Raw genomic sequence first — 23,978 nt, 5'->3', positions numbered from 1 at the left:
GAAGTGGTATTCGGCCAGTGCCTGTTCCGCTACTGCTTCCTTTTGGTCCAGTTCCGGAATCAGCTCAGCAGTGGGTGGCTTCAGCTGCTCAAGCCTCTTCCTTCGTGCCTACGGCCAATAGGAAGCTTGGCATGCCCAATCAGAGCCAGAGTTGGCTGGCGTCTTTTGCACTCCCTAGGGCTACCCTTCCGGTTTCCCGGGAATTGCTGCCTCTTCTGACTAAACCGATCAAGCGTGATTCGGTTTTGCCGGTTTCCGAGGCTTCCCTCCTCTCTGCTGAGGAGGTTGGACGTCGGCAGATCGAACTGTCCTCCATTGCGGAGACTCTCGTTCGGGCTCTGTCTCGGGCATTGACCGATTCGCTGGTTCCTTTCACTCTCAGTGAAGAACAGAATGCGGACGATGTCTCTGCGCTTTTGACCGCATTGGCCAAGGTCAATGAGGAACAATTGCGTCTTTCCTCCCTGCAGTACACCCAAGCGGTACTCTGTAGGAGGGATCTCTTCCTCTCGCAGTCCCAATTCACGGAGCTGGCTACTAGGGAGACCTTGAGAGTCTCCCCGGTCTCAGAGGAGTCTCTCTTCTGTCCGCTGGCACTGGATGCCAGACAGAAGGAGATTCAGTCGAACAAGGACAGTCAGTTCCTTGACTACACTCTGAAGGGGGTGAAACAGTCTCAGCCTTCTAAGCAGAAGCAGGCTCAGACATCGTCAAACCCCAAGCCAGCTCAGAAGCGGCAGGCTCCGCCGGCCGCTCGTGGTGGGAAGAAGAGGACGGCATCGGGGAGGGGGCGTGGCGGCTCTGGAAGTAAGCCACACCCCCAATGAAGCGCTCCCGATCTCACCTCCCTCCCGCCCTCCACCTTGGTGATGGCGGGAGGCCCCTCCCGGGCACTTTCTCGTTGGATGTCGGTAGTAGACAGCCAATGGATTGTGGGAGTGGTGAGATCGGGCTTCCGTCTACTCTGGCGGGAGGAAAAGGCGCCTCTTACCCGAGTGCCTCCGCGGTTCAAGCCCCCCTTCTCGCAGGAAGCACGTTCCGTCTTGCAGTCGGAAATTGCCTCCCTGGAGCAGAAGGGCGCGGTGGAGAGAGTTCGGGTCCACAGCTCCCTGGGATTTTACGGGCGTCTGTTCGCTGTTCCCAAAGCATCAGGAGGATGGCGTCCCGTGTTGGATTTATCTCTCCTCAATACTTTCTTGAGGGAGATAAAATTCAAGATGGAGACGCCAGCCTCTGTCCGAGACTCTCTCCGCCCAGGAGACTGGGTGACCTCGATCGATCTCACGGACGCATACTTTCACATTCTTATGCATCCGGCCGACCGGAAATGGCTTCGTTTCCGGTGGGGAGATCAGATCTACCAGTTTCGCGCACTCCCTTTCGGGCTGTCTCTCGCACCATGGATTTTCACCATGGTGGTGAGACAGGTCTGTGCACTGGTGAGGTCCCAGGGTATCCGCCTGCGGGCTTATCTGGACGACTGGCTCATCATGAACCAGTCCCAGAGCGGCTGTTCGCAGGATACCCTGACGGTTCTTCGAGAATCCAACTCGTTGGGGTTCTCGATCAACCGGGTAAAGTCGGAGCTGACCCCGTCACAGACATTCACTTATCTGGGGATGTCTTTCGACACGGTCGCTTGGACTGTCCAGCCTTCTCAGAGAAGGGTGGACAAGCTCCAAGCTCAGATTCGCTCCACTTTACCTCTCCTGATGGCTTCCATCCGCTCGCTCGCCTCCATCTTGGGGCAGATGGAGTCTATGGCTCTTCTGGTTTCACTGGGCCGGGTCCACAAACGTCCGCTTCAGTTCGCGCTGAAGCCGTTTGTGGACTCTCCTCTGGTGGACTGGGACGCCCTCATCCCTTTGCAGGGATGGTTCCAGTCTGCGACCCTTCCGTGGTTGGACACGGAGTGGGTCTGCAGAGGTGTTCCGATCGTCCTGCCCCTCCCCGACCTGGACCTCTTTACAGATGCGTCCAGGGAGGGTTGGGGGGCACATACAGATCTTCAGACTACTTCCGGTCTGTGGACGACGGAGCAGTCCTTGTGGCACATCAACTTGCTGGAGCTAGAGGCAGTTGCTCTAGCTCTGGCCAAGTTTCTGCCCTCCCTGTACGCCAAACATGTTCGTCTGTTTACAGACAACATGACAGTGGCGGCGTACATCAACAAGCAGGGAGGCTCGCGGTCCCCGTCTCTCTCGGAGAGGGCTTGCGAGATCCTGGTGTGGTGCTTTCAGCATCATATCACGATCTCGGCCAGGTACCTTCCAGGGAGGCTGAACACTTTGGCGGATGCGCTCAGTCGTTCCGGTACAGTGCTTCAGTCGGAGTGGACGATCACTCACGGGGCACTGCTTCGCCTTTGGGCCCAGGTCCAAAAGCCTCTGGTGGACCTTTTTGCCACAAGGTACTCAAAGAGGCTTCCGGTGTTCGTCTCGCCATTCCCGGACCCTCAGGCATGGCGAGTGAACGCTCTGGACTTTCCCTGGACGGGTCTGGAGGCGTACGCCTTTCCTCCCTTTCCGTTACTCAGCCGAGTAATCCGGAAAGCGGAGATGGAGGAGCCGGCCCTTCTTCTTCTGGTCGCTCCTCTGTGGCCGTCGCAGGTCTGGTTTCCAGATCTTCTTCGGCTCGCCCAAGGGCCCCCCATTCCTCTCGCACTCGTGCGAGGGGAACTAGTGCAGCCCCGAACAGGCATTCCACACGAGGAGCCCAGTCTTCTGAAGCTTCACGTGTGGAAGTTGTTCGGGACTCGCTGAAGCGCTCTGGGGCGTCGTCTTTGACTCTGGACTTGGTGGCTCGCTCGCATAGAGCGTCCACCTCTTCAGTTTATGCTTCCCACTGGAAGGCATGGACTGCCTGGTGTTCAGCTAGAGGGGTGAGTTCGGTGGCTCCGCGCTCTATTCAGGTCGCTAACCACCTCTCTTTCATGTCTTCACAGGGCGCCTCAGTCTCCTCGTTGAGGGTCCGGCGCTCCGCTATCTCGGCGACTCTTAAGCAGATTGGTCGTTCTGTTCGAGTCGGGGGCGTTATAGCTGCAGTCATTAAAGGGGCTGCTCTTAAGGAAGCTAAAGCTCGTTTGCCCGCTCCCAAGTGGGACTTGTTTTTAATCCTGGAATTCCTTCGTTCTGCGGATTTTGAGCCTTTAAGCGAGGCCAGTCTGTTCAATGTCACTCGCAAAGCGCTGTTTCTCCTTTTGTTGGCTACGGCCCGACGGGGTAGCGAGGTCCACGCCCTGTCGGGTCAGCCTGGAGATATCTCCTTTGAGCCGGACGGTTCCGCATCTTTGCGTTTCCGGCCTGATTTCCTGGCCAAGAATCAGTCTCCGGGGCAGGCCTCTCCGCTGGTTAGAGTTAAGGCTCTGACCAGCGCGTTGGCCCCGGATGACCCCGATTCCGTCAATTGCCCTGTGAGGGCACTTCGTCTGTACTTAGCCCGGACTCAGCCGATTCGGTCTAGTTCTCAGAAGTTGTTGTTTATCTCTCTCCTTACTAGGCGCGAGAAAGATTTGTCGAAGGTAACGTTGGCCCGGTGGGTGTCCTCGCTCATCAAGCAGGCTTATGAGTGGAGTCGCTCAAAGAGGGGGGGGGGTTATGCCCTCCTTGCCACTTGACTCGGCCCGAGCCCATGAAACGAGGGCGTGGGCATCCTCTCTGGCAGTTCTGCGCTCCAGACGTCTAGAGGAGGTGCTGACAACTGCGTATTGGCGTTCCGAAGATGTTTTCATAAACTTTTATCTTCGGGACGTCACAGCTCTTCGACAGGATGGCTCCAGAGGCCTTCCAGCGCTCATAGCAGCAGGCCAGTTCCTGTCCAGAACTTGATGGTGAGTTTTGATTCATTTCTAGCCCACCGCCTTGTTGATGTTATCTGCTAATGTGATTCGGAGTAAGAATATGATATTTAATGGAAAATTTCCTAAATAAATTTTCATTTAATTAATATACTTACCCGAATCACATACTGTATTCCCTCCCACCTGCCCCGCTTATGGTTTTAAGATTTTTTAAAGCCGTATGATAATAGGCACGTGTTCCTAGAGGAAGTGACGTGGCATACACCCGTATGGGAGGTAACTCCCGGTGTGCTGGCCCATTACCAAAGCTACTTTCACTTTCGTTTTGGTGATGGGGTTGCTTCCCTTTAAATTCTTTAGCCGGGTAAGCGTTTTTCAGTGATAAGCATCTCAGGTGACTCAATGCTAATGTGATTCGGGTAAGTATATTAATTAAATGAAAATTTATTTAGGAAATTTTCCAATCTAGTGGTTGCTCCGCCTGGCGTCTGGCATTATGGGGTTAGTGCTAGGACTGGTTGGTCCGGTGTCAGAATAATGTGACTGGGTGAGACACGAAGCCTGTGCTGCGACTTCTGTCTTGTGTGTGGCGCACGTTATATGTCAAAGCAGCACCGCCCTGATATGGCCCTTCGTGGTCGGCTGGGCGTTAAGCAAACAAACAAACAAACAAACCCCCATACCTCCACCAAGGACTCAAATGGATTGCCTGTTTGCTTACTTGGCCATTTTGTTGTGTAGGTGCGAGAGAGTACGGGTGCGCGCATCATCTTCCCTGCGAGCGGGGACACGGAGCAGGAGCTGATCACCATCATGGGCAAGGAGGAGGGCGTCAAGAAGGCCAAGCTGGAACTGGAGAAAGCCATCAAGGATCTGGTAAGCCACTGTCACTTTCTTTGCCCAAAGCCTGTGCTTAACACTTTGTACCCCACCTATGTTGACCAAGTTGTTTTTAGCCCAGACCAGCTGTGCTGCAGCAGGTCACTCAGAATTGTAGTAACTGTGTTGCAACACGCTGGAATGCATGAGTTAGATCGAAGTCACAGGAAGCGACTGAAGCTAACAGTCTGAGCAGAATGTGGATATGTGCCGAATGAGAGCAGATGCAATGTAGTGACTGTGTGGACGGATATATCCGTACCTGGTCAGATAGAGCCATATGAGTGGGTACGGATATATCCGTTCCTGGGAGACAATGAGTTAACTGGGCCAAGTCGACTACTTGAAGTATACTTTGTGAAGCTGGCTGCACGAAGCTTTAGCACCGAGTTTCGGTAAAAAGACTTTGCGAAGTCCACTTCGGGCTCAATTAATGACCACCTTACATCTCTTTTGCAGCCAAGGGGTTGGGGGGTGGGTTAAAGATAATGGAAACAAATTGTGCTGTAATGGGCGGTACTGGTGAGGTTATGCCCTCTTTCTTTCGGCTGGTAACTGGCGCCACCTCGCGGCAAGATCACACGAGAAAGGAACAAAAAATTGCATTGGCCCCAAATATATCGGTTTGGTAACAGTTCGTCTGTAAGTGGTGCATTTTATGCGGTAAACAGACAATGGTCGGTTCTGGTGAGGTTATGCCCCTTCTTTCTTTCGGCTGATAACTGGCGCCACCTCGCGGCAAGATCACAGGAGTTGTCTCGCGTTATCACCCCAGAAGCGCTCATTCATAGCAAAGATTTCTTCTGTAAACCCCACACGCTCTTGACCCGCCTCCAAACCATGGTCGTTTGAACATTGAATAGACCAATTCAGAGTTTTTGTGGGAATGAAGGGATATTTGTGATGGGAGAGGAGTTACGATTCTTGTGGGAATGAAGGGATATTTGTGATTGGAGATGAGTTAAGATTTTTGTGGGAATGAAATGAGTATGGGAGATGAGTGTCAAACAATCATGCTACCTTGTTTTCTTCTATCCTGTTGGAGTGGAACATTGAAAATGTACAGAAGATATGAATCTCGTGTCAAATCAGAAGACACCATGGTGTATATTCAATAGAGTGCTATCAACCCTCAACAAAAGGTTCATTTTCAGAACCTGGGAATGTTCCATTGAAGTAACCTTTGTGTGGGGGCAGAGGGAGGGAACTTCAAAGGTTTCTCAGGCCTCTACAGTGGAAACCCCCCTTTTAAGACTCCCTCCTTTTTAGGACCCTCTTCTTCTTCTTCTGCGTTCGTGGGCTGAAACTCCCACGTACACTCGTGTTGTTTTTTTGCACGAGTGGAATTTTACGTGTATGACCGTTTTTTACCCCGCCATTTAGGCAGCCATACGCCGCTTTCGGAGGAAGCATGCTGGGTATTTTCGTCTTTCTATAACCCACCGAACTCTGACATGGATTACAGGATCTTTTTCGTGCGCACTTGGTCTTGTGCTTGCGTGTACACACGGGGGTGTTCGGACACCGAGGAGAGTCTGCACACAAGTTGACTCTGAGAAATAAATCTCTCGCCGAACGTGGGGACGAACTCACGCTGACAGCGGCCAACTGGATACAAATCCAGCGCGCTACCGACTGAGCTACATCCCCGCCCCTTAGGACCCTCTTATCTCAGATGTTCTGTTCATAGCCTATGTAAATTTACCTCCATTTTAAGACTCCCTCCTTTTTAGGACCCTCTTATCTCAGATGTTCTGTTCATAGCCTATGTAAATTTACCTCCATTTTAAGACTCCCTCCTTTTTAAGAACCCTCTCATCTCAGATGTTCTGTTCATAGCCTATGTAAATTTACCTCCATTTTAAGACTCCCTCCTTTTTAAGACCTGATTTTCTCAGGTTTTTGAAGGTTGTAAAACAGGGGTCAAATGTACCTTAAAAATGTAATTGACCTTGTGACGGAGTCTTACACATCCGGATAATGTTTCAGGATAACGTTGTCGAGACGGACATGAACGTGGACATGAAGCATCACCGCTACTTCGTAGCGCGTCGCGGTGAGGTGCTGCGTAACATCGCTGATGAATTCGGCGGTGTCACCGTCAGCTTCCCTCGCAGCGGGGTCAAGAGCGAGCGAGTGGTCATCAAGGGGTCAAAGGATTGTGTGGAAGGAGCCAAGAAAAAGATTGCCGACATCGTCTCCGATTTGGTGAGTTGGGTGCACAGAGAGAGAGAGAGCGGTGGATGAAACATTTATAGTAGAAGCTAATTGTTGTTTTTTTACAATTATTTGGTTAGTCATACAGGCAAAATATGGCAACACATTTCAATGTTTCCGATTCCCCGACCGACATCTGAGTGAGAGAGTGAAAAAAATTGAAATTTGCAAAACTCGATACTTGTTTTTTGAGACTCGCAAGGAAAGTTGCTCTTCCCTGACATACAGGGGACACAGCTCGCACGAAGAAACCCTTGTACGTTGTTTGTTGCCTAATGTGTTTTTGACGGTGTGTGGTTTGTTGCGTTCAGGAGTGCCAGGTGACGGTGGAGTGTGTGATCTCCCAGCAGTATCACCGCACCGTGATGGGGGCCCAGGGCCACAACGTGCGTGAGATCACACGGGTCAACGAGGTCGGCATCAAGTTCCCCGACAAGCCCGTCCCCAATGGAAGTAAGTTGTCTTCTTCTTCGTTCATGGACTGAAACTCCCACGTTCAGTGATGTTTTTGCACGAGTGGATTTGTATGTGTATGACCGTTTTTACCCCGCCATTCAGGCCGCCATAAGCCGATTTGAGGGGTAATGGAAGTAAGTGAAGAATGAGTGTTGATGGGTAAAGATGGGTGAGGCTTCAATGTTAGAGTAAATAGCTTGTGAAGAGTTTCGGTGATGGCTGGGTAGTTTCATTTTGATTTTCTCCCGGTCCTTTTTATATTTAGTCAAGTTTTGACTAAATATTTTAACATCGAGGGGGAATCGAAACGAGGGTCGTGGTGTACGTGCGTGTGTGTGTGCGTGTGTGTGTGTGTCTGTGTGTGTGTGTAGAGCGATTCAGACTAAACTACTGGACCGATCTTTATGAAATTTGACATGAGAGTTCCTGGGTATGAAATCCCCATACGTTTTTTTCATTTTTTTGATAAATGTCTTTGATGACGTCATATCCGGCTTTTCGTGAAAGTTGAGGCGGCACTGTCACGCCCTCATTTTTCAACCAAATTGGTTGAAATTTTGGTCAAGTAATCTTCGACGAAGCCCGGACTTCGGTATTGCATTTCAGCTTGGTGGCTTAAAAATTAATTAATGACTTTGGTCATTAAAAATCTGAAAATTGTAAAAAAAAATAAAAATTTATAAAACGATCCAAATTTACGTTTATCTTATTCTCCATCATTTGCTGATTCCAAAAACATATAAATATGTTATATTCGGATTAAAAACAAGCTCTGAAAATTAAATATATAAAAATTATTATCAAAATTAAATTGTCCAAATCAATTTAAAAACACTTTCATCTTATTCCTTGTCGGTTCCTCATTCCAAAAACATATAGATATGATATGTTTGGATTAAAAACACGCTCAGAAAGTTAAAACAAAGAGAGGTACAGAAAAGCGTGCTATCCTTCTTAGCGCAACTACTACCCCGCTCTTCTTGTCAATTTCACTGCCTTTGCCATGAGCGGTGGACTGACGATGCTACGAGTATACGGTCTTGCTGAAAAATGGCATTGCGTTCAGTTTCATTCTGTGAGTTCGACAGCTACTTGACTAAATATTGTATTTTCGCCTTACGCGACTTGTTTTTTTTTTGCATGAGCACTGACGAGGTTGAGAAGGGAAGCACATAAAGCACAAATGTGTGTTATTTTGAAATGAGTTTTCCAGCACACAGACTATGTAGAGGATGAAACTAGATGTGAGTTACATGTTGCTAGAAGACAACATTTCACACCTGTTTTAGCAAAGTGTAGAATTATTCGCAATATAGTGAGATTGACTCATTTTTACATTCAAAAAAAGTTAATAAACCAAAGGGATTGTAAGGCCATAGTACACGCATTGTTAAGTTTAAAACTTGAGTACAAAAAGATAGGGGCACTGCTGTTCATTGATAAACCTGCTGTTGTGTTTTGGTAAATCCTGACATTTTATGATCTTCGAATCACTGGAAATAGGAAATGGGTGAAACACAGAGAAGAACTTGGTTGTGATCTAATCGTTTGTGTGCATTGCATCCCAGGACCATACTTTGAGTGCAGAATGTGCATGGCTCCAGGCAGATCTAGATTTGGTAATGCCAGCAGCTGTCCTATGTGTGGTCTGCAGCGCAAGTCTTTGTGTTTTGTGGCAACTCAAATCTGTTTTCTGCAGTGATTGTTAATGTTTGTGATTTGGGGCACAGGTGTGTGATCAGTGACAGTGTGCCTTAATTGGGGCAGCACACATCTGTTTTCTGCAACGGTTGGTCATTTGAACTTTGAGCTCTCATTTCTGTGGTCTTGAACAAATTTTCTGTCCGTGTGGCATGTGATGTCATGAATCTATTTGGTGGCGTGACTGATCACGAAGCTTTCTCACTGTAAGCTTTGAGGTAACAGAAATCTTCATGTTTGTGTTATGGTTGGAAATTTATGTGGTGATATACTTCCAATTTTATGTGTTTCTCTGACATAAGGCTGATGACTTAGGCCAACAACAAAAAATTGTCTGTTTCTGGTCACCCGACCGACCCTAAATTTCGGCGCCAACCCTAAAAAAAAATTTTCCAAACTCAAAATTGTTTTGTGTTTTTTTTGGTGGTAAAGGACAGGGTGAGAAAATGAACAACAAAAACGTGTGAAAACGAAAGTCCGCTGACGATTTGTAAATGTGTTGAGTGTCTTGTCTCTATGATAGTAAACTGAGTCTATGTATAGTGAATCCAGTCTCTTTGCGCGATTTTTAAAGTTAGTTTTATTGGTCTACATTTGGGGTAAAAAAAAAAAATAAATAAATTAAAAAAAATTTTTAAAAAATCCCGACCTACCGACCCTATTTTTTGTAGCCATGTTACCAGAAACAGACAATTTTTTTTTTGGCCTTACTATTAAATCTTGGCAGTGAAGTTCTTCAGCAGTATTTCTTCATCTCTGTTGGTTGAATGTTTTGTCTGATGCCCGTTTAGTATCTCTTCTTGCTGCTTGTCTCTATGCTTGCTGATGTCATATGTTTTCTGTTGTGGAGCTCACATCTCTGTTGCTTTCTGCCAACTGTTCTGGCTTCAGGGCGGGGATATAGCTCAGTTGGTAGCGCGCTGGATTTGTATTCAGTTGGCCGCTGTCAGCGTGAGTTCGATCCCAGGTTCGGCGGAAATTTATTTCAGAGTCAACTTTGTGTGCAGACTCTCTTCGGTGTCCGAACCCTCCCCTTGTGTACACTACATTGGGTGTGCACGTTAAAGATCCCACGATTGACAAAAGGGTCTTTCCTGGCAAAATTGCTTAGGCACAGTTAATAATTGTCTACCTATACCCGTGTGACTTGGAATAATAGGCCGTGAAAGGTAAATATGCGCCGAAATGGCTGCAATCTACTGGCCGTATAAAATTTCATCTCACACGGCATCACTGCAGAGCGCCCAGAACTGTACCCACGGAATATGCGCGATATAAGCGTCATTGATTGATTGATTGATTGTTGTTATCTTGCCAGTGTTGTGCAGGTCTTGGTATCGTGGTACTTACAGTTGAAGCGTCTTGGTAACTCGTGTGGTCATTCTCTTTCTTTTTCATGTTTTCTTCACTTCTTTGGGTTGTGACATGACTTCTGTTTATTCTGGAATACAAGTTTCCATTCTTGTCTTCCATCTTTATCTGGCTTTGCAGTTTTGCTATCGCTATTTGTGCTGTGAAAGAACAAGAACAGAAGTTATATCTACTTTTGTGATCTTTTTTCTGTTATGTTTTTGTTGGTGCTAAAAGATTAAAAATGTGTCCTGCACCACAAAGTATTTTTGGTTCATTTGTATATCAGTCGCCATTATGGGTACTAGAACATAACACAGATGTGGTGTATACGGCGGAATCCTGATTTGACACTAACGCGGTTTGGCATGGGTCCTGGGCTAGTTTTCCACAAGCAAAACTACGCACTGTGAAATATGATGGAACTCTTTTGATAATTTCGCTGAAAATGACTGCTGGACGTTTTTTGAAACTGTAAGCAAGCAATTTCATCTTCAAACTTACGAAAAGCATAAATGCAAGATGAGTCTCCCCTGACTTTCTGTGTTGCCTTAACGGAGAGAGCATGTGTAAAGTAGTATCTGAAAATGTTCTTTAAAAAATGGATAATAATCAGCGTGGTGTAGACACTTTGTAGGAAGACTAATCCTTGAAGCAGACAGTGGGAGCAAAGTAACTGAAGAACGACAGAAGAGAATGGGCTGTGAACACAAGTCACTCTAACACATTTTTCTCCTGGCTCCACAGAGCAGCAACAAGGGGCAGGGGAGGGAGAGGAGCCTGTGGCCAACGGGGACGTCAGCTCCGAGGACGGCGTGGAGAAAGAGAAAAGCAACAAGAAGAATGACACCATCATCATCACCGGCAAACCTGAGAACTGCGAGGCAGCCAAGAAAGCGCTGCTGGTAAGTTTGCCTCTTGAGACCAGCACCTTTGACAGGTTGAACACAATCCTTCACTTAGCTGCGTTGTAAAGGGTGTCCTTAACTGAGCCTAACGTCGACTTGGTGAAGACTTTGCAACATCTTTTTACTGAAAATTAAGTGCCAAAGCTTTGTGCCACCAGCTTTGTGAAGTAGACTCTGCCAAGTCAACTTCGCTCAACTATTTTAATAATAATAATAATAATAATGGAAACTTATAGAGCGCTTACCTAGAAGCTCTAAGCACTTTACAATGACATTGCTATACACATGTACAAAACCAAAATACAGCATTAAGACACAAAAAGAACAGGAGTACAAAAGCAAATTCATCGTTTAAATCCATGCAGTCACAAACACACGCGTGCGCATGCACATACGCGTGCGCATACACACACACATGCTATCACCACACACATTCACAGATACACACAGACACACGTTCACACACACACACGCACACACACACACACACACACGCATACAGACAGGTGCACACACATACATACAACACACACACATACACATGCACTCACACATGAATACTAATATACCTACACAATCTGCATACATGGCATACACACATTTTGAGGGTTATACTGGTGTACAGGAAGTTCAGCTTGCAGAAAGTTCCTCCTCCGCTTTCCCTCAGATAGAGTAAACTGAGAAGGTGACAAGTTATATGTAGTGTTATGTTGGGCTAAGTTTGTACATGGATTGTTTTCTCATACATCTTCTTACACCCCCCGCGGGTTAGGGGGGAAGAATTTACCCGATGCTCCCCAGCATGTCGTAAGAGGCGACTAACGGATTCTGTTCCCCCCGCGGGTTAGGGGGAAGAATTTACCCCATGCTCCCCAGCATGTCGTAAGAGGCGACTAACGGATTCTGTTTCTCCTTTTACCCTTGTTAAGTGTTTCTTGTATAGAATATAGTCAATGGTTGTAAAGATTTTAGTCAAGCAGTATGTAAGAAATGTTAAGTCCTTTGTACTGGAAACTTGCATTCTCCCAGTAAGGTAATATATTGTACTACGTTGCAAGCCCCTGGAGCAAATTTTTGATTAGTGCTTTTGTGAACAAGAAACAATTAACAAGTGGCTCTATCCCATCTCCCCCCCCCCCCCCCCCCCCCCCCCCTTTCCCCGTCGCGATATAACCTTCGTGGTTGAAAACGACGTTAAACACCAAATAAAGAAAGAAACATCTTCTTTCGTGAAACATTTGTTTACTACTTTGAGTGAATAGTTGAATGTTGACACACAAGTTGACAGAACGTTTGAAGAAAAGGCGATATAAATTAGAGTAGCATCTCGAACTGAAGCACAAATGCATGAACTTTGATTCTCACTATCCAGACATTTAAGAGAAATGTGCACATGAAAACTGTATTTCCCCAGGATTTGGTGCCAATCACCATCGAGGTGCAGGTGCCCTTCGACTATCATCGCTTCATCATTGGCCAGAAAGGTCGTGACGTGCGACGCATGATGCAGGACTTTGACGTCAACATCTCCATCCCACCGCCCTCGGAGAACAGTGACCTTGTGAAGGTCAGCGGAGCTCCAGAGAATGCGGAGCGCGCCCGTCAGGCCCTGGAGGAGAAAGTGGTTCAGCTGGATGGTGAGAAAGAAGATAGGGTGAGTGAATTATGTCTGTCTGTCTGTCTGTCTGTCTGAGAAAGGGATTTTGTGTTTTGAGTACGGGTATGTACTGTTTTTAGTATAAATTTTCGTTTATTTTATTTACTTTTTGTAGACGTGTATGTTTGAGTGAGCATGATTAAGTGGATGCCTTCTTAACCACAAAATCTGGGCAATCAAATATTGTGTATTCTGGATTGGGGTGGGGGGATGGGCATGTGTATACTTTCATTTTCATTTTTACCATCTTTTATCCTTTCGTTTTACTTTTTGACAACTCTTAGTATTTCTTCCTCCTGCTTTGTCTTTATGTTTGTGTGTGTGAGTGTGTGTGTGTGTGTGTGTGTGCGTGCGTGTGGAGTGTGTGGGGGTGGTGTGACTCTTGTTGCTGCTAGCTTTCTACTTGGAAGAAGTGACCCAAATTTCCCAGCTAGTGATGGAAATTTAGCCACCACATGGTCCATTCCTTAACGTGGTTTGCGTGTCTCGGTGACCCTAAGAGCTATGCCAGCGGGAGTGTAAACTCCTGGAAGGGCTTCCCAAGCTGGACAGGTCGAAAGGTAGAGGCCAGACTAATATGGACCAACCTTGTGCTCACAGGGCAGGCCCTTGGGCCATGAGCTAAGGGTGAGGTAACCCTGACAGAAACCTCAAGTGCTGAAGACGTATGTGTTGGGCCGCATGGCGCACTCCAACAAACCACAACACTACGCATCAACTGCCATTATGACACTTGGTGTGATCGGCGATCGAAAAGAAGAGAAGATGGAAATTTAAAAAATCAACAAAACGAAAAAAGAGAAACGCATTGATAACGTTCTTTCCTGTATTGGGCAGGCGCTAAAGGGCTTCCAGCTATCGGTGGAGGTGGATCCCCGCCACCACCCCAAGATCATCGGCCGCAAAGGAGCCGTCATCAGCAAGATCCGTGCCGACCATGACGTCAACATCCAGTTCCCCGACCGCAACGAGGAGAACCAGGGTGTCATCACCATCACCGGCTACGAGCAGAACACCCAGAAGGCTCGCGACGAGATCCTCAGCATTGTCAAGGACCTGGTGAGTTGTCTGCGAGTTTATGGGGGTTTGTGTTACTGTTTGTTTTAAATTACAGGTTATCTTGCCTCGTTCTTACTCTGTACTTGCACACTGGGCTTGTCTTTGCTTTTATTCGAAAATGCTTTCTGCAGAAGATTAACGGATATGTAAGCAAGGTTTAAGAACTGTTCTAGGCGCTTAGAACTGTATCAGGATTTGCGCCATATAGATATCTTCATTATTATTATTATCAATCATTTTGGCTGAAATAAGCAATAAACATGGGCACTTGGGCTCATCTCTAGTTTCAGACCACTGAAAGAGTTTAATCTGCCACTAGTATAACTGCCGTCTTGATGGAATGTAGTTCCTTTTAGGCGTCGGCTTCTTGCACACAAAAAAGAATGCAAGTAAGGTATAGTAAAGTGAAATATAAAATGATCTTCTCATCCTCAGGAGGATATGGTGACGGAAGACGTCAACATCGACCACCGCATCCATCCTCGCATCATCGGTGCCAAGGGACGCAACGTGCGTAAGCTGATGGAGGACTACAACGTGGACATCCGCTTCCCTCGTGACTCTGGCGACCCCGACGTGGTCACCATCACAGGGCCTGAGGATGCTGTCTACGACTGCAAAGACCACCTGCTGAATATCCAGGAAGAATTTGTAAGTATTGTTAGCACAAAGTTGTGGACACTTTGTGGTATAACGGGGGGGGGGGGGGGGGGGGGGGGGGGGGGGGCTGCCACTGTGCTCTTTTTGTGTTCCTTCTTATTTGCTGTAATTTAGTCTGTTAAGCCTGTCCTTAATTGGACGAAGTCGACTACGCGTAGCTCACTTCGCGAAGCTACCGGAACTAGACTTCGTCGCAGTCCAAGGGAAGGCACTATGGCGGAGAAGAGAGTTATCTTTTCATGTCTTGGCGTCTCAAATGCGCGTAGTCTCGACCAGCGCGTGGTGTGCTTCTTTCTGAGTACTTTACGTCACAAATTGTACTTTACGTACTTGATGATGACGTAAGTTAATTGTATATGTTCTATTTCGTTGACTGAGCACGGCCGGGACCAGTTGGCGTGAGCGCTGGGATTTCGAGTTTCATTCGACATGTCAATGCATCGCAGTATGAAATAATACAGGTAGGAGGTTAGTTGTACTTTAGGTCAACCAAAGTCGATAAATGCATTCTTCACTATGGTATTGAGTCTGATTTCGTCGTCCATCTTGAATCGAAAGGCACTCTTCTTACAAAAAAACCAACTTCATTGCGAGCTACGGCGAAGCTTCGCATGTCAAAACTTGAGAAGCGATGTTGGGGTCAAAGTACCACGCCGTAGCTGCGGGTTTTTGGTATAAAGACTTCGCGAAGCTTCGTGTAGTCGACTACGGGCTCAATTAAGGACGGGCTTTAGACTTGGTAATGGTTGATGGTTTATACTAAGCCTTTTTTTTTTTTTTCATAACAGATGAAAATATGTCATATTACGGGAAGGGAAACTTCGGAGTACAATGGGCGAAGTGTTGATAATTGATGTGAGACTGGTTACAAATGAAAGTAATTGTGTATGATAGCAGTTGAGAAGGTAGCACAATAGATTTTATCCACACAGGGAACATGACAAAGCTGGTGCATGTATTTGGAGCTCAGCGTATCAGTTCCACTGTTCTTACATTAAACATTCCCTGATTTAAAGATGCAGTGTAGGTCACAGCATTGTTAAAGCAACGATTTGTATTTTTGTTGCAAATTATGAAATAAACGGTCAAAAGCTTTACACAACTGTCTCACAGATGACTACACATGCCTTTAGTGTTGTTAGGCAAACGAAAATGTATGCAGTTTGTCAGTTCGCATCTCCTGCAAAAATGTAATAAACATTTCCCTTGATCACGTTCTGGGGCTGAAGGCTGTGAGCTGTATGCCGTAGGGGAGCCACATACCGTCTTCTTCAATTTTCTCACGTAATCAATGTCTTGATGTGACCTAGCCAAAACAGAAAGAATTCTCCCTCCCGCCGAGACCAATAGACTTCCATGTAGGCTTTTGAGGTAATTAGTCTATTTGCGGTGCCTGACGTGAGCCTGATCGAGGGCCAAGCTTTCCTGCCTGGAGAGATTAAAATTAATTCGTTAAAAATTTGCAGTTTCTGACTCCTTGCATGAAAGTCAATGAAACTTGGTATTTTTTCAAACAGGTAGCTGCATGAGGCATGACTGAAAGCCCTGGGTGGTCCGTGCACCTAGACGTGACAAGTTCAGTAGCTTATATGGTTGTTGATATGTGTGTGCAGATGCAGGATATTGTGGACCAAGAGTACCTGCAGGATTTGCAGCGCCCTCCCAGCAAGTCGAGCGACGAACCCAGGAACCGCCGCTCTGGCGAACAGGCTAAGGGGTTCGTGGTGCGTGATGCCCCGTGGCACGCTTCTGGCGGTTCCGTTCCCGACACCGCCAGTACCGAAGAGTTCCCATCCTTCGGCAATGTCGTCCAGCCCAAGTCTGGACACGCTTGGGGACCAGTGCGCAAGTGAACACTTGTTCAGTGTTCAAGTGCTCGCTGCCGGCTGACGAATTTCTAGTAGACAAGAGCTGAACACGCTTCCCCTTCCGTTCAGTTTAACCTCTCTTGTCAGCTGATGAGTTTTCAGTGAACTGAACACCCTTCTCCCTTTTGCTCTGTTGATCGCTGGAAAGACCTGAGAGCACAACCGTTTCCTTAAACTCCAAGGAATACGCTCTTTCCACGATTGATTTTTCTGTTAAAGAGAAACATTTCTTCTTTTTTTTTCTGGGTGAAGATTTATTAGTCGTTCACTTATGTAGTAGCGTCTCTTCTTCTGTTGTTTTTGCCCCTTCTCTGCTTTGCTAGAGTAGACTAGGATGACCCCCCTTTGTGTTTTGGACCAAGTTCCAATGTATTAAATGGATGTTCTTTTCTTACTTATCTTCATTTTTATGACGTGTTGTGTTGATGGTTTTATATTGAAAGGAGAAGGCAGTGTTAAAGGTTTACAGAGCAAACTGTAGCGGAACGGAATCTGCCATGAGGTCATCATAGTACACAAGCACCTGTCTCTGAAGGCCACTTGAAGTCATTCTTAAATTGCATATGTGATGTTTTTAACCAGCCAGTATGTAAGCCAGTGAACAGTGGGTCCTGTTGAGAGGTTAAAAAGCCAGCACATATCAGAGTGGAGAATAAATTTCAGCTTTGTGCCAGAGTGTGAAGGTGATTTGTTGGATTTTTTTTTAGCTTTGAAGCATTTTTGCGTGAAATATGTGAGTAAGTAAGTTTGATCTGACTCGGCACAGGATTTTGATCATACATGTTATGATTCTGGGACAGAAATTTTGGCTACAATGAACGAATCTTCAGCAAAACAACAGGTTTGCTTAGTAAGAAAATGGAAAACAATGCAGTCTAGCTTAGAGTGACTGTGACACAATCAGTTCTCCACAAATTGCTTCTTTCTTTCTGTTGCTCTGTTCCTTAGTTTAGAAGTTGGAGGAACGAGACAAGTATCATGCTGTTTGTGACAATTTTAGACGTTTTCAATCATGACCTGACCATTCCCAAGAACACGTGTTTTCTTTCTGTCTCGTATTGTGTTCCACTCAGAAAATGTTCGTTTTCTCTCCTCGTATGGATTTATCAATGATAAAATATACAGTCAAACTTGTTGAAACGGTAGCGTGCCCGGACATTGGAGAGAATGTGTAATGTATTAATTCAACCAATCGTATCAGGGTCTCTTGGAAAAAATGCCCATAAAATGTGATGAGTTTATTTGATCGGTCTTTCTACTGTCATGTTTGTGTATTTTACCAGTACATTAACCATCTCTTCTCTGTTTTTAACCTTAGTTTTTTTGTGCGATTAGTAGTACTTCATTTTGAGTGAAATGGCGCAGCAGCATGTATCTTTTTGTTTACCTGTGAAAATTACGACAATGTTTACATTGCTGTAAACTTTCAAGGGTTGAATGATTGTGCCTTCCAAATAATTCTGTGTTGTGAGCCAAGAAGAATATTCTGATTAATTCATGTTTAGTCAAACGCGTTAAGAGAGTCCAGGTCTCTTGCGGTTAATTGTTTTGCCCAGTTACTGTCATTTTAGAGTGTGGACTAGATTTACGCAAAATATGGCATGCCTGGAAAGTCTTTTGTCTTGTTGCTGGTATGTCATTGTCGGTTTGGTTTAGTTTCCTTCAAAGTGTATTTGGAGAATTTTCTGTGATTGTATGTGGGCTTCCTTTGTACTGGAAACTTGCATTCTCCCAGTAAGGTCATATATTGTACTACGTTGCAAGCCCCTGGAGCAATTTTTTGATTAGTGCTTTTGTGAACAAGAAACAATTAACAAGTGGCTCTATCCCATCTCCCCCCTTTCCCCTATCCCATCTCCCCCCTTTCCCCGTCGTGATATAACCTTGAATGGTTGAAAACGACGTTAAACACCAAATAAAGAAAGAAAGAAAGAAAGTATGTGGGCTTGCATTAGACTCTTCTGTATTGTCAGAGTTGTGACCGTTCAGTTAAGTATAGGGCATCCGAATGGCTTTTTCTGTTATCACTTGGGTCTATAATAGACACTGTAGTTATTGTTGTGCGAGAAGCTTTTGCACATAATTGCCCTCCCAATCAATGTTTGAGTATCATTGCCAAAATCTGACCATCTCTGTTCGCCCAATATATCACTGTCTGGGAAAAAAGTACGGAGAATGTTTTGTGTCGCAACTGTGTGGGAGAACTGTTTCTTTTTGTAGGTGTACTGACTTCATTAAAACTTAGTATCGTAGCTAGGTTAAAAAAGTACTTCATTAAAAACTAAACAGTAATTTGTATGTGTGTGTTGGTCCCTGGCCCTGAACCAAGTGATCAAGCTAGTCACTTAGTAATGGAAGACAGTTTAAAGTTTTAGAAGTGTTGCACTGCGTAATTGAGACTGGTTTAAATTTGTGTAAATACCTTATTCCTGTTGCAATATTTTCATCATTGAAACAAGTAAAAACAAATTATGCAATGAGGCTGAAAGGAGATGGGTGCTTTTTTGTTTTTTTGTTTCATGAATACTAGTATGTGCATGTCGGTGTTGTCCCCCCCTGAATAATTTTTATCTTGAGTACTTTGAATTTCTTCCAAAAACGCAGAAAACGAGTTCCTTTTTAAATTTCATGTATTACTGGCTTCTTCCTCTGTGTGATTAATACAGCTTTTGTGATTGGTTTTGTACAGTTCTTTTTTTTTAAACGAGGCAGAAAACAAGGTAAGATGAGCATATTTGAAATGAATTTGTATAAAGCAGAAAGAAAAATTCCTGCAAAAAAGGTTTGAATGTTGACCAAGAGATGTGATATTTCAAGAGGAAAAAACATGAGTATTTTGCTACATCCATGCTTTTTTTGTTGATCGACGCAAATTCTCTTTTCCCCATTGCAAACTTGGCTGCACTTTTTTTCTCTATTTTTAAAGCCCACCTGTACTATTTTCCCCCCTGCACCATACCCTTTGAATTTTGTGCACTATCACAGCCAATCATGGATCTTTCTAACTCTCTGTGCATCCTGCAGCCAGCTACATGCGTGCGACTGTGGCATGAAACAGAATTTACACGAGAGAGAGAGAGAGAGAGAGAGAGAGAGCGGTGAAGGCGAGAGTTTGTGAATAAATGCCCAAATCATGTTTGTTTGGATCCTAGGGATAACTATTATATCAATATATACGGGCAATGGTTAAGGAGCAGTGGTGTTGGGTAGAGAAACTCTTCCCCAGATTCCCATGAACGCAGGCCCCCAACCCCCCTCCCCCTTTTTTCTTTAACTTTTTATTAAACGTATGATGATATAATCACATGTATGTATGTAGATATACAATTTTCAGGCCCCGTTTTATTTTTTTTATTTTTTTAGGAGGGGAGAGGTGTTCTATGTCTGTGAGCCCCTTGCTAATACAATACAACAATGTTTGTTTTTTATGAATATTATGTTTATGATGATGATGATGATAAAATGATGCATGAAAGATGTATGCCCGGCCGGCATCAGTCACACACAATGATACAGATTCCGTGACGTTTGGCCCGAGATGAGAATAACCAATAAATTGTTCACATCTCGCATCTGGTTCTGTGTTTTGTAAGAGTGTATGTTCTTTATCAGCAGTCAGTTGGTATTGGTGATAAAGGTGGTGGTGGTTGGTTATGTGTGTTTGCAGGATGAATTTGTTTCAGTTGTGAAGTACAAGAATAAGATTTGTCCCGGCAATGCTGGATTGCTTGCAACGAGTGATAGCCGACAACATACATGTTTTGCCCGAGATCACATGAGTTTTTGCTTGAGGTCAGCGTGGTAAACTGACACACATGCTTCGTGATCGCTGCAGGCCATCAAGTGAATCGTGGCTACGATGTGCAGAGTTTTGTAAGAAAAAGGCATATTGATTGGACACAGCATAACATACACATCGGAGTCTGTTACTCGCTGAGATCGTTTGTTTTAACTGGTTGACCATGTGTTTCCTGTTTGTCCAAAGTAAGGGGCACAACTCTTCCACAATGCTTGCAAATCTTAACAGGTATTTCTGAAAATCGTCTATTATAAACATCAGAAGGCTTACTGTTCATTGTCTCTGAAGTATGAACTATGATAGAGTGTTGCTTTTGCTTGTAATCAAAATACTCGCACAGTAAGCAAGCGCTAGGGAAACACCAGTTGGTATTATACTCGGGTACACTCGCAAACACCCTCACATTAGATAGCATTATTATTTACCGTAAAATCCCTAGCATAAGCCCACCCCCCCTGTGCACAGATTTAGGGCAAAATTGGGGGGTGGGCGTTTGCTAGGGATAGACCCCTTTACACAAAGTAAGTTTTGTGCTCAGCCGTGTAATTGAGTGAATACAAACCCCGAAAGCATGTAAGTTAAGTCGTGTGAGTAGAAGTGAAGGAAAAAAGAAGAAAAAAGGACTTTGAGGCAAAGAAGGCCAACCATGAGAGAGAGAGAGAGAGAGAGAGAGAGAGAGAGAAAGAAAAGGACGGGCTCTTCTGAAAACAACACGAGCATAGTCATTCATATAAATTTATAAAGTAAAAATAAAATCGCCAGACCTTTGCAAGGACAAACAATAACAACACAATTCCGGGAAAAAGAAACTTTATGAAATGTCGAAATGTCAACACCAATGAAGCCCTTTCTTTCTGTACAGGGAAGAAATTACACGATAGTCTTTGGAAATGAAACGTTAACTGAACTTGGATTTTGTCTTCAAAAGGCCCAATCTTTCTGAGAAAGAAAAACCCACAAACTTAGGAAAAAAAGAGAAGAGAAACTCGAAAAAACATGAACGATGGGTGGGAGTGAGGAGAGGGGACAAAGAATAAGAAAAAAGGAAAGAAACACGAAATGGTAAAGAAGGGGAAAAAGATGACTTTTAGAACACTCAACAGTCTGCACAAATCCTAGTGAAAGTGAGCCTATAGTCTCTTTGAAAAAATCAGGGTGGGCGTTTGCTAGGTAGTTACCCCTGTGCACAACTTTTGGCCCAAAGTGGGGGGTGGGCGTTTGCTAGATGGTGGGCTTATGCTAGGGATTTTACGGTATATGTATGCTGTGAAAAACAAGAAAGATCACACACACACACCCACCCACAAATACACACACTGAACAGTCTCCTTTGTTTAACAATTGAGAATAATGTCAAATGGGAATAACTTCTTCAACGTGACTGACTACTCGACTATCCTGTCAAACCAGTTGGCCTGTATACTGTTCTATGTCGGCCAACAGGTCTGAGAGGACGTTAAAATAGTCGGTCACTGCACAGGATAGTCCCATTTGGCATTATTCTCAATTAGTAAGCAAGGGAGAGAACAACTACGCGCCATATTTGACAGTGCAAGTTGCCATGTTCTGTGTCCGCATCCTGTGTCGTCTCCTAACGATATAGTGACACACGCGATCACCTAGCAACTTGCGTAAACCTAGATCATGCGTTCAACAAACAACTTTGTCCCATGAAATGCAAGACTATGGACGCAAAGGAAGAAAAAAGCCTTTACCGTCTACTTCAAGTAGACGCAACCTTGCAGCAAGAACCACAACCCGAAAGTAAAGCTGAGGCTCTGAGGAATCTTTATTTTGAGCTGCGGTTTTCCAGTTTCAGCAAGGACAGTGGGTGTGTACGGAGACATGTGCTTGCCGAGTACATGTACATGCAGTTTATACATGTCTATCACTGTCTTAGGAACAGTGTGATGTTGCAGTCAGTGTGTGCATTTTTTAATGTTGCAGATAAGCTGGTGTACACCTACAACATACTTCTCAAGTAAATGACTTTGGCACAGGCCAGTGAAAATGCTCAATTTAAATACAAAGTCACTTACTTGATAAAGTGACTTGAATTGAAATTGAAAACAGTATACTTATCATTTTGTAGCAGAGCTAATACATGTAGTAATAATGCATTTTCAGTTGCATTTTGAATCGCTCTTTCCAGGGCAAGTGGACCTGATTTTGCTGCTAGAAAACTCCAAGAGCAGTATGAAAACACAGTGGACTGCCTTGACCAAAATACGGGTGATTTTCCTATTTTTACAGCGCCCCCTCTCCCCGCCCCCTTCCCTTTTTTTCTTATAATTATAGTCACATTTTTTATTTAGAATCAATTTTGTGAAGATAGGATCCTTAGGAGGACAGAGAATGTGTGTGTTTGGATGCAGTTATTGTAACAGTGTTGTTCTCAGGCCTCAGTCTTCTGTCCATGATGTAATTTTGTCTGTGTATCTGATGTACTGTTGATCATCTGTTAGTTTATACATGTAGTATACGTATACATACGAGGTCTTCTGAGTCTGACAGAATAAGTTTGGTGTTTTTTTTGTAGCCAGCATATTTCATGCTATAGATCTATAGATCTATATATTTATAACCAGGTCCAAGTGAGCTATTAATATTATCCTCTTGAGTCTGTTAACACTTTAGTAATGTGAAAAATGTATTGGTTATTCTCATCTCTGGATAAATGTAAAACAAAACTTTTGTTCGTACCATGGTGTTAAGAATAAGATCTCCCTTTTCCTGATTTCCCTCCTTTATTCTTCTATTTCAATACGTTGCTTAAAAATTATAGAACATGTATGAATACACTAATTTACTAAGGCCAAAAAAAAAAAAGGTGTGGTTACGGTAACATAGCCAAACAAAATAGGATAGGTAGGTAGGCAATCACTTTTTTTTTTAACTTTTTTTTCTAATGTGTACAAATTAAACCTACTTGACAGAAAAATAAGTGTGCGACTCGGGCGCTTTCGCTTTCATTGCGTTTTCTGCACTCGTTTTCTTGTTTTTTGACAAATGTAATAAAAAGTTATAGGGTCGGCCCCTAAAAATAGGGTAGGTCGGGTTACCGTAACCACACCTATTTTTGGCTCACGTAAGTGTAGCCTATGCGATGGTAAACTTTGTCTGTCTGTGCGTGCGTGCGTATGTATGTGTGTATGTCTGTGGTAGAAACTTTAACATTTTTGGCTAAACACCGAAATACTCATTTCACGTGGTTAATTTTCAAGCACCATCTTCAAATTATTGAAGCAATGATCAACATTGTGTCGGCATGTGTGTAGTTAAAGCGTGTATCCAAAGAAAACGGGTGGTGGGGGGTTTTGAAGGGGTACAAGCAGTTGACTGATTTGTGTCGTGTTTGGCATGTAGACAGCAGGTCAGGTGTCAAGATCAGGTCAGGGGTCGCGCGAAGGATTGTGGTCCAGTTCTCACCTCGCCGATTCGCCGGGGAAGACGATTTCATGTTGTTCGGTTTCTAAGCTCCAGAAAAGTAAATAAAGAAGATACCAAAGGGAGATTTCCTACAATTTGATCTGCACAGCGTGTTTCCAATGTCCACGCGAGGAAGAGCTGTCGAAAGCGCGGCAGTCAGTGTCGATCTTGCAGCCGTATCCCGGTAAGTTCAGAG

At 44.7% G+C, this 23,978-nt stretch overlaps 3 protein-coding genes across 3 annotated transcripts in view; all 3 read left to right on the top strand.

The window, feature by feature from the left end:
• The window catches only part of LOC138978202 (vigilin-like), a 41,480-nt gene extending 21,358 nt beyond the window's left edge, over positions 1 to 20,122 (top strand). The window contains exons 16-23 of the mRNA XM_070350866.1: positions 4,541 to 4,675; positions 6,668 to 6,886; positions 7,207 to 7,348; positions 11,150 to 11,307; positions 12,725 to 12,964; positions 13,805 to 14,026; positions 14,462 to 14,677; positions 16,300 to 20,122. Coding sequence (XP_070206967.1) covers positions 4,541 to 4,675; positions 6,668 to 6,886; positions 7,207 to 7,348; positions 11,150 to 11,307; positions 12,725 to 12,964; positions 13,805 to 14,026; positions 14,462 to 14,677; positions 16,300 to 16,539 — 1,572 coding nt within the window. The 3' untranslated portion in view covers positions 16,540 to 20,122. The remainder of the gene's footprint in view (positions 1 to 4,540; positions 4,676 to 6,667; positions 6,887 to 7,206; positions 7,349 to 11,149; positions 11,308 to 12,724; positions 12,965 to 13,804; positions 14,027 to 14,461; positions 14,678 to 16,299) is intronic.
• Positions 1 to 23,978, top strand: part of LOC138978212 (uncharacterized) — a 448,901-nt gene that overhangs the window by 43,020 nt on the left and 381,903 nt on the right. The gene's annotated exons all lie outside the window — the stretch shown is intronic.
• LOC138978210 (fidgetin-like protein 1) overlaps positions 21,731 to 23,978 on the top strand; it is a 53,241-nt gene continuing 50,993 nt past the window's right edge. Inside the window, exons 1-2 of the mRNA XM_070350875.1 lie at positions 21,731 to 22,184; positions 22,506 to 22,585. Coding sequence (XP_070206976.1) covers positions 22,024 to 22,184; positions 22,506 to 22,585 — 241 coding nt within the window. The 5' untranslated portion in view covers positions 21,731 to 22,023. The remainder of the gene's footprint in view (positions 22,185 to 22,505; positions 22,586 to 23,978) is intronic.

Source organism: Littorina saxatilis, linkage group LG10 (assembly GCF_037325665.1).
Source record: "Littorina saxatilis isolate snail1 linkage group LG10, US_GU_Lsax_2.0, whole genome shotgun sequence".
Taxonomy (NCBI): domain Eukaryota; kingdom Metazoa; phylum Mollusca; class Gastropoda; order Littorinimorpha; family Littorinidae; genus Littorina; species Littorina saxatilis.
This window is presented reverse-complemented; position numbering and strand designations above follow the sequence as displayed.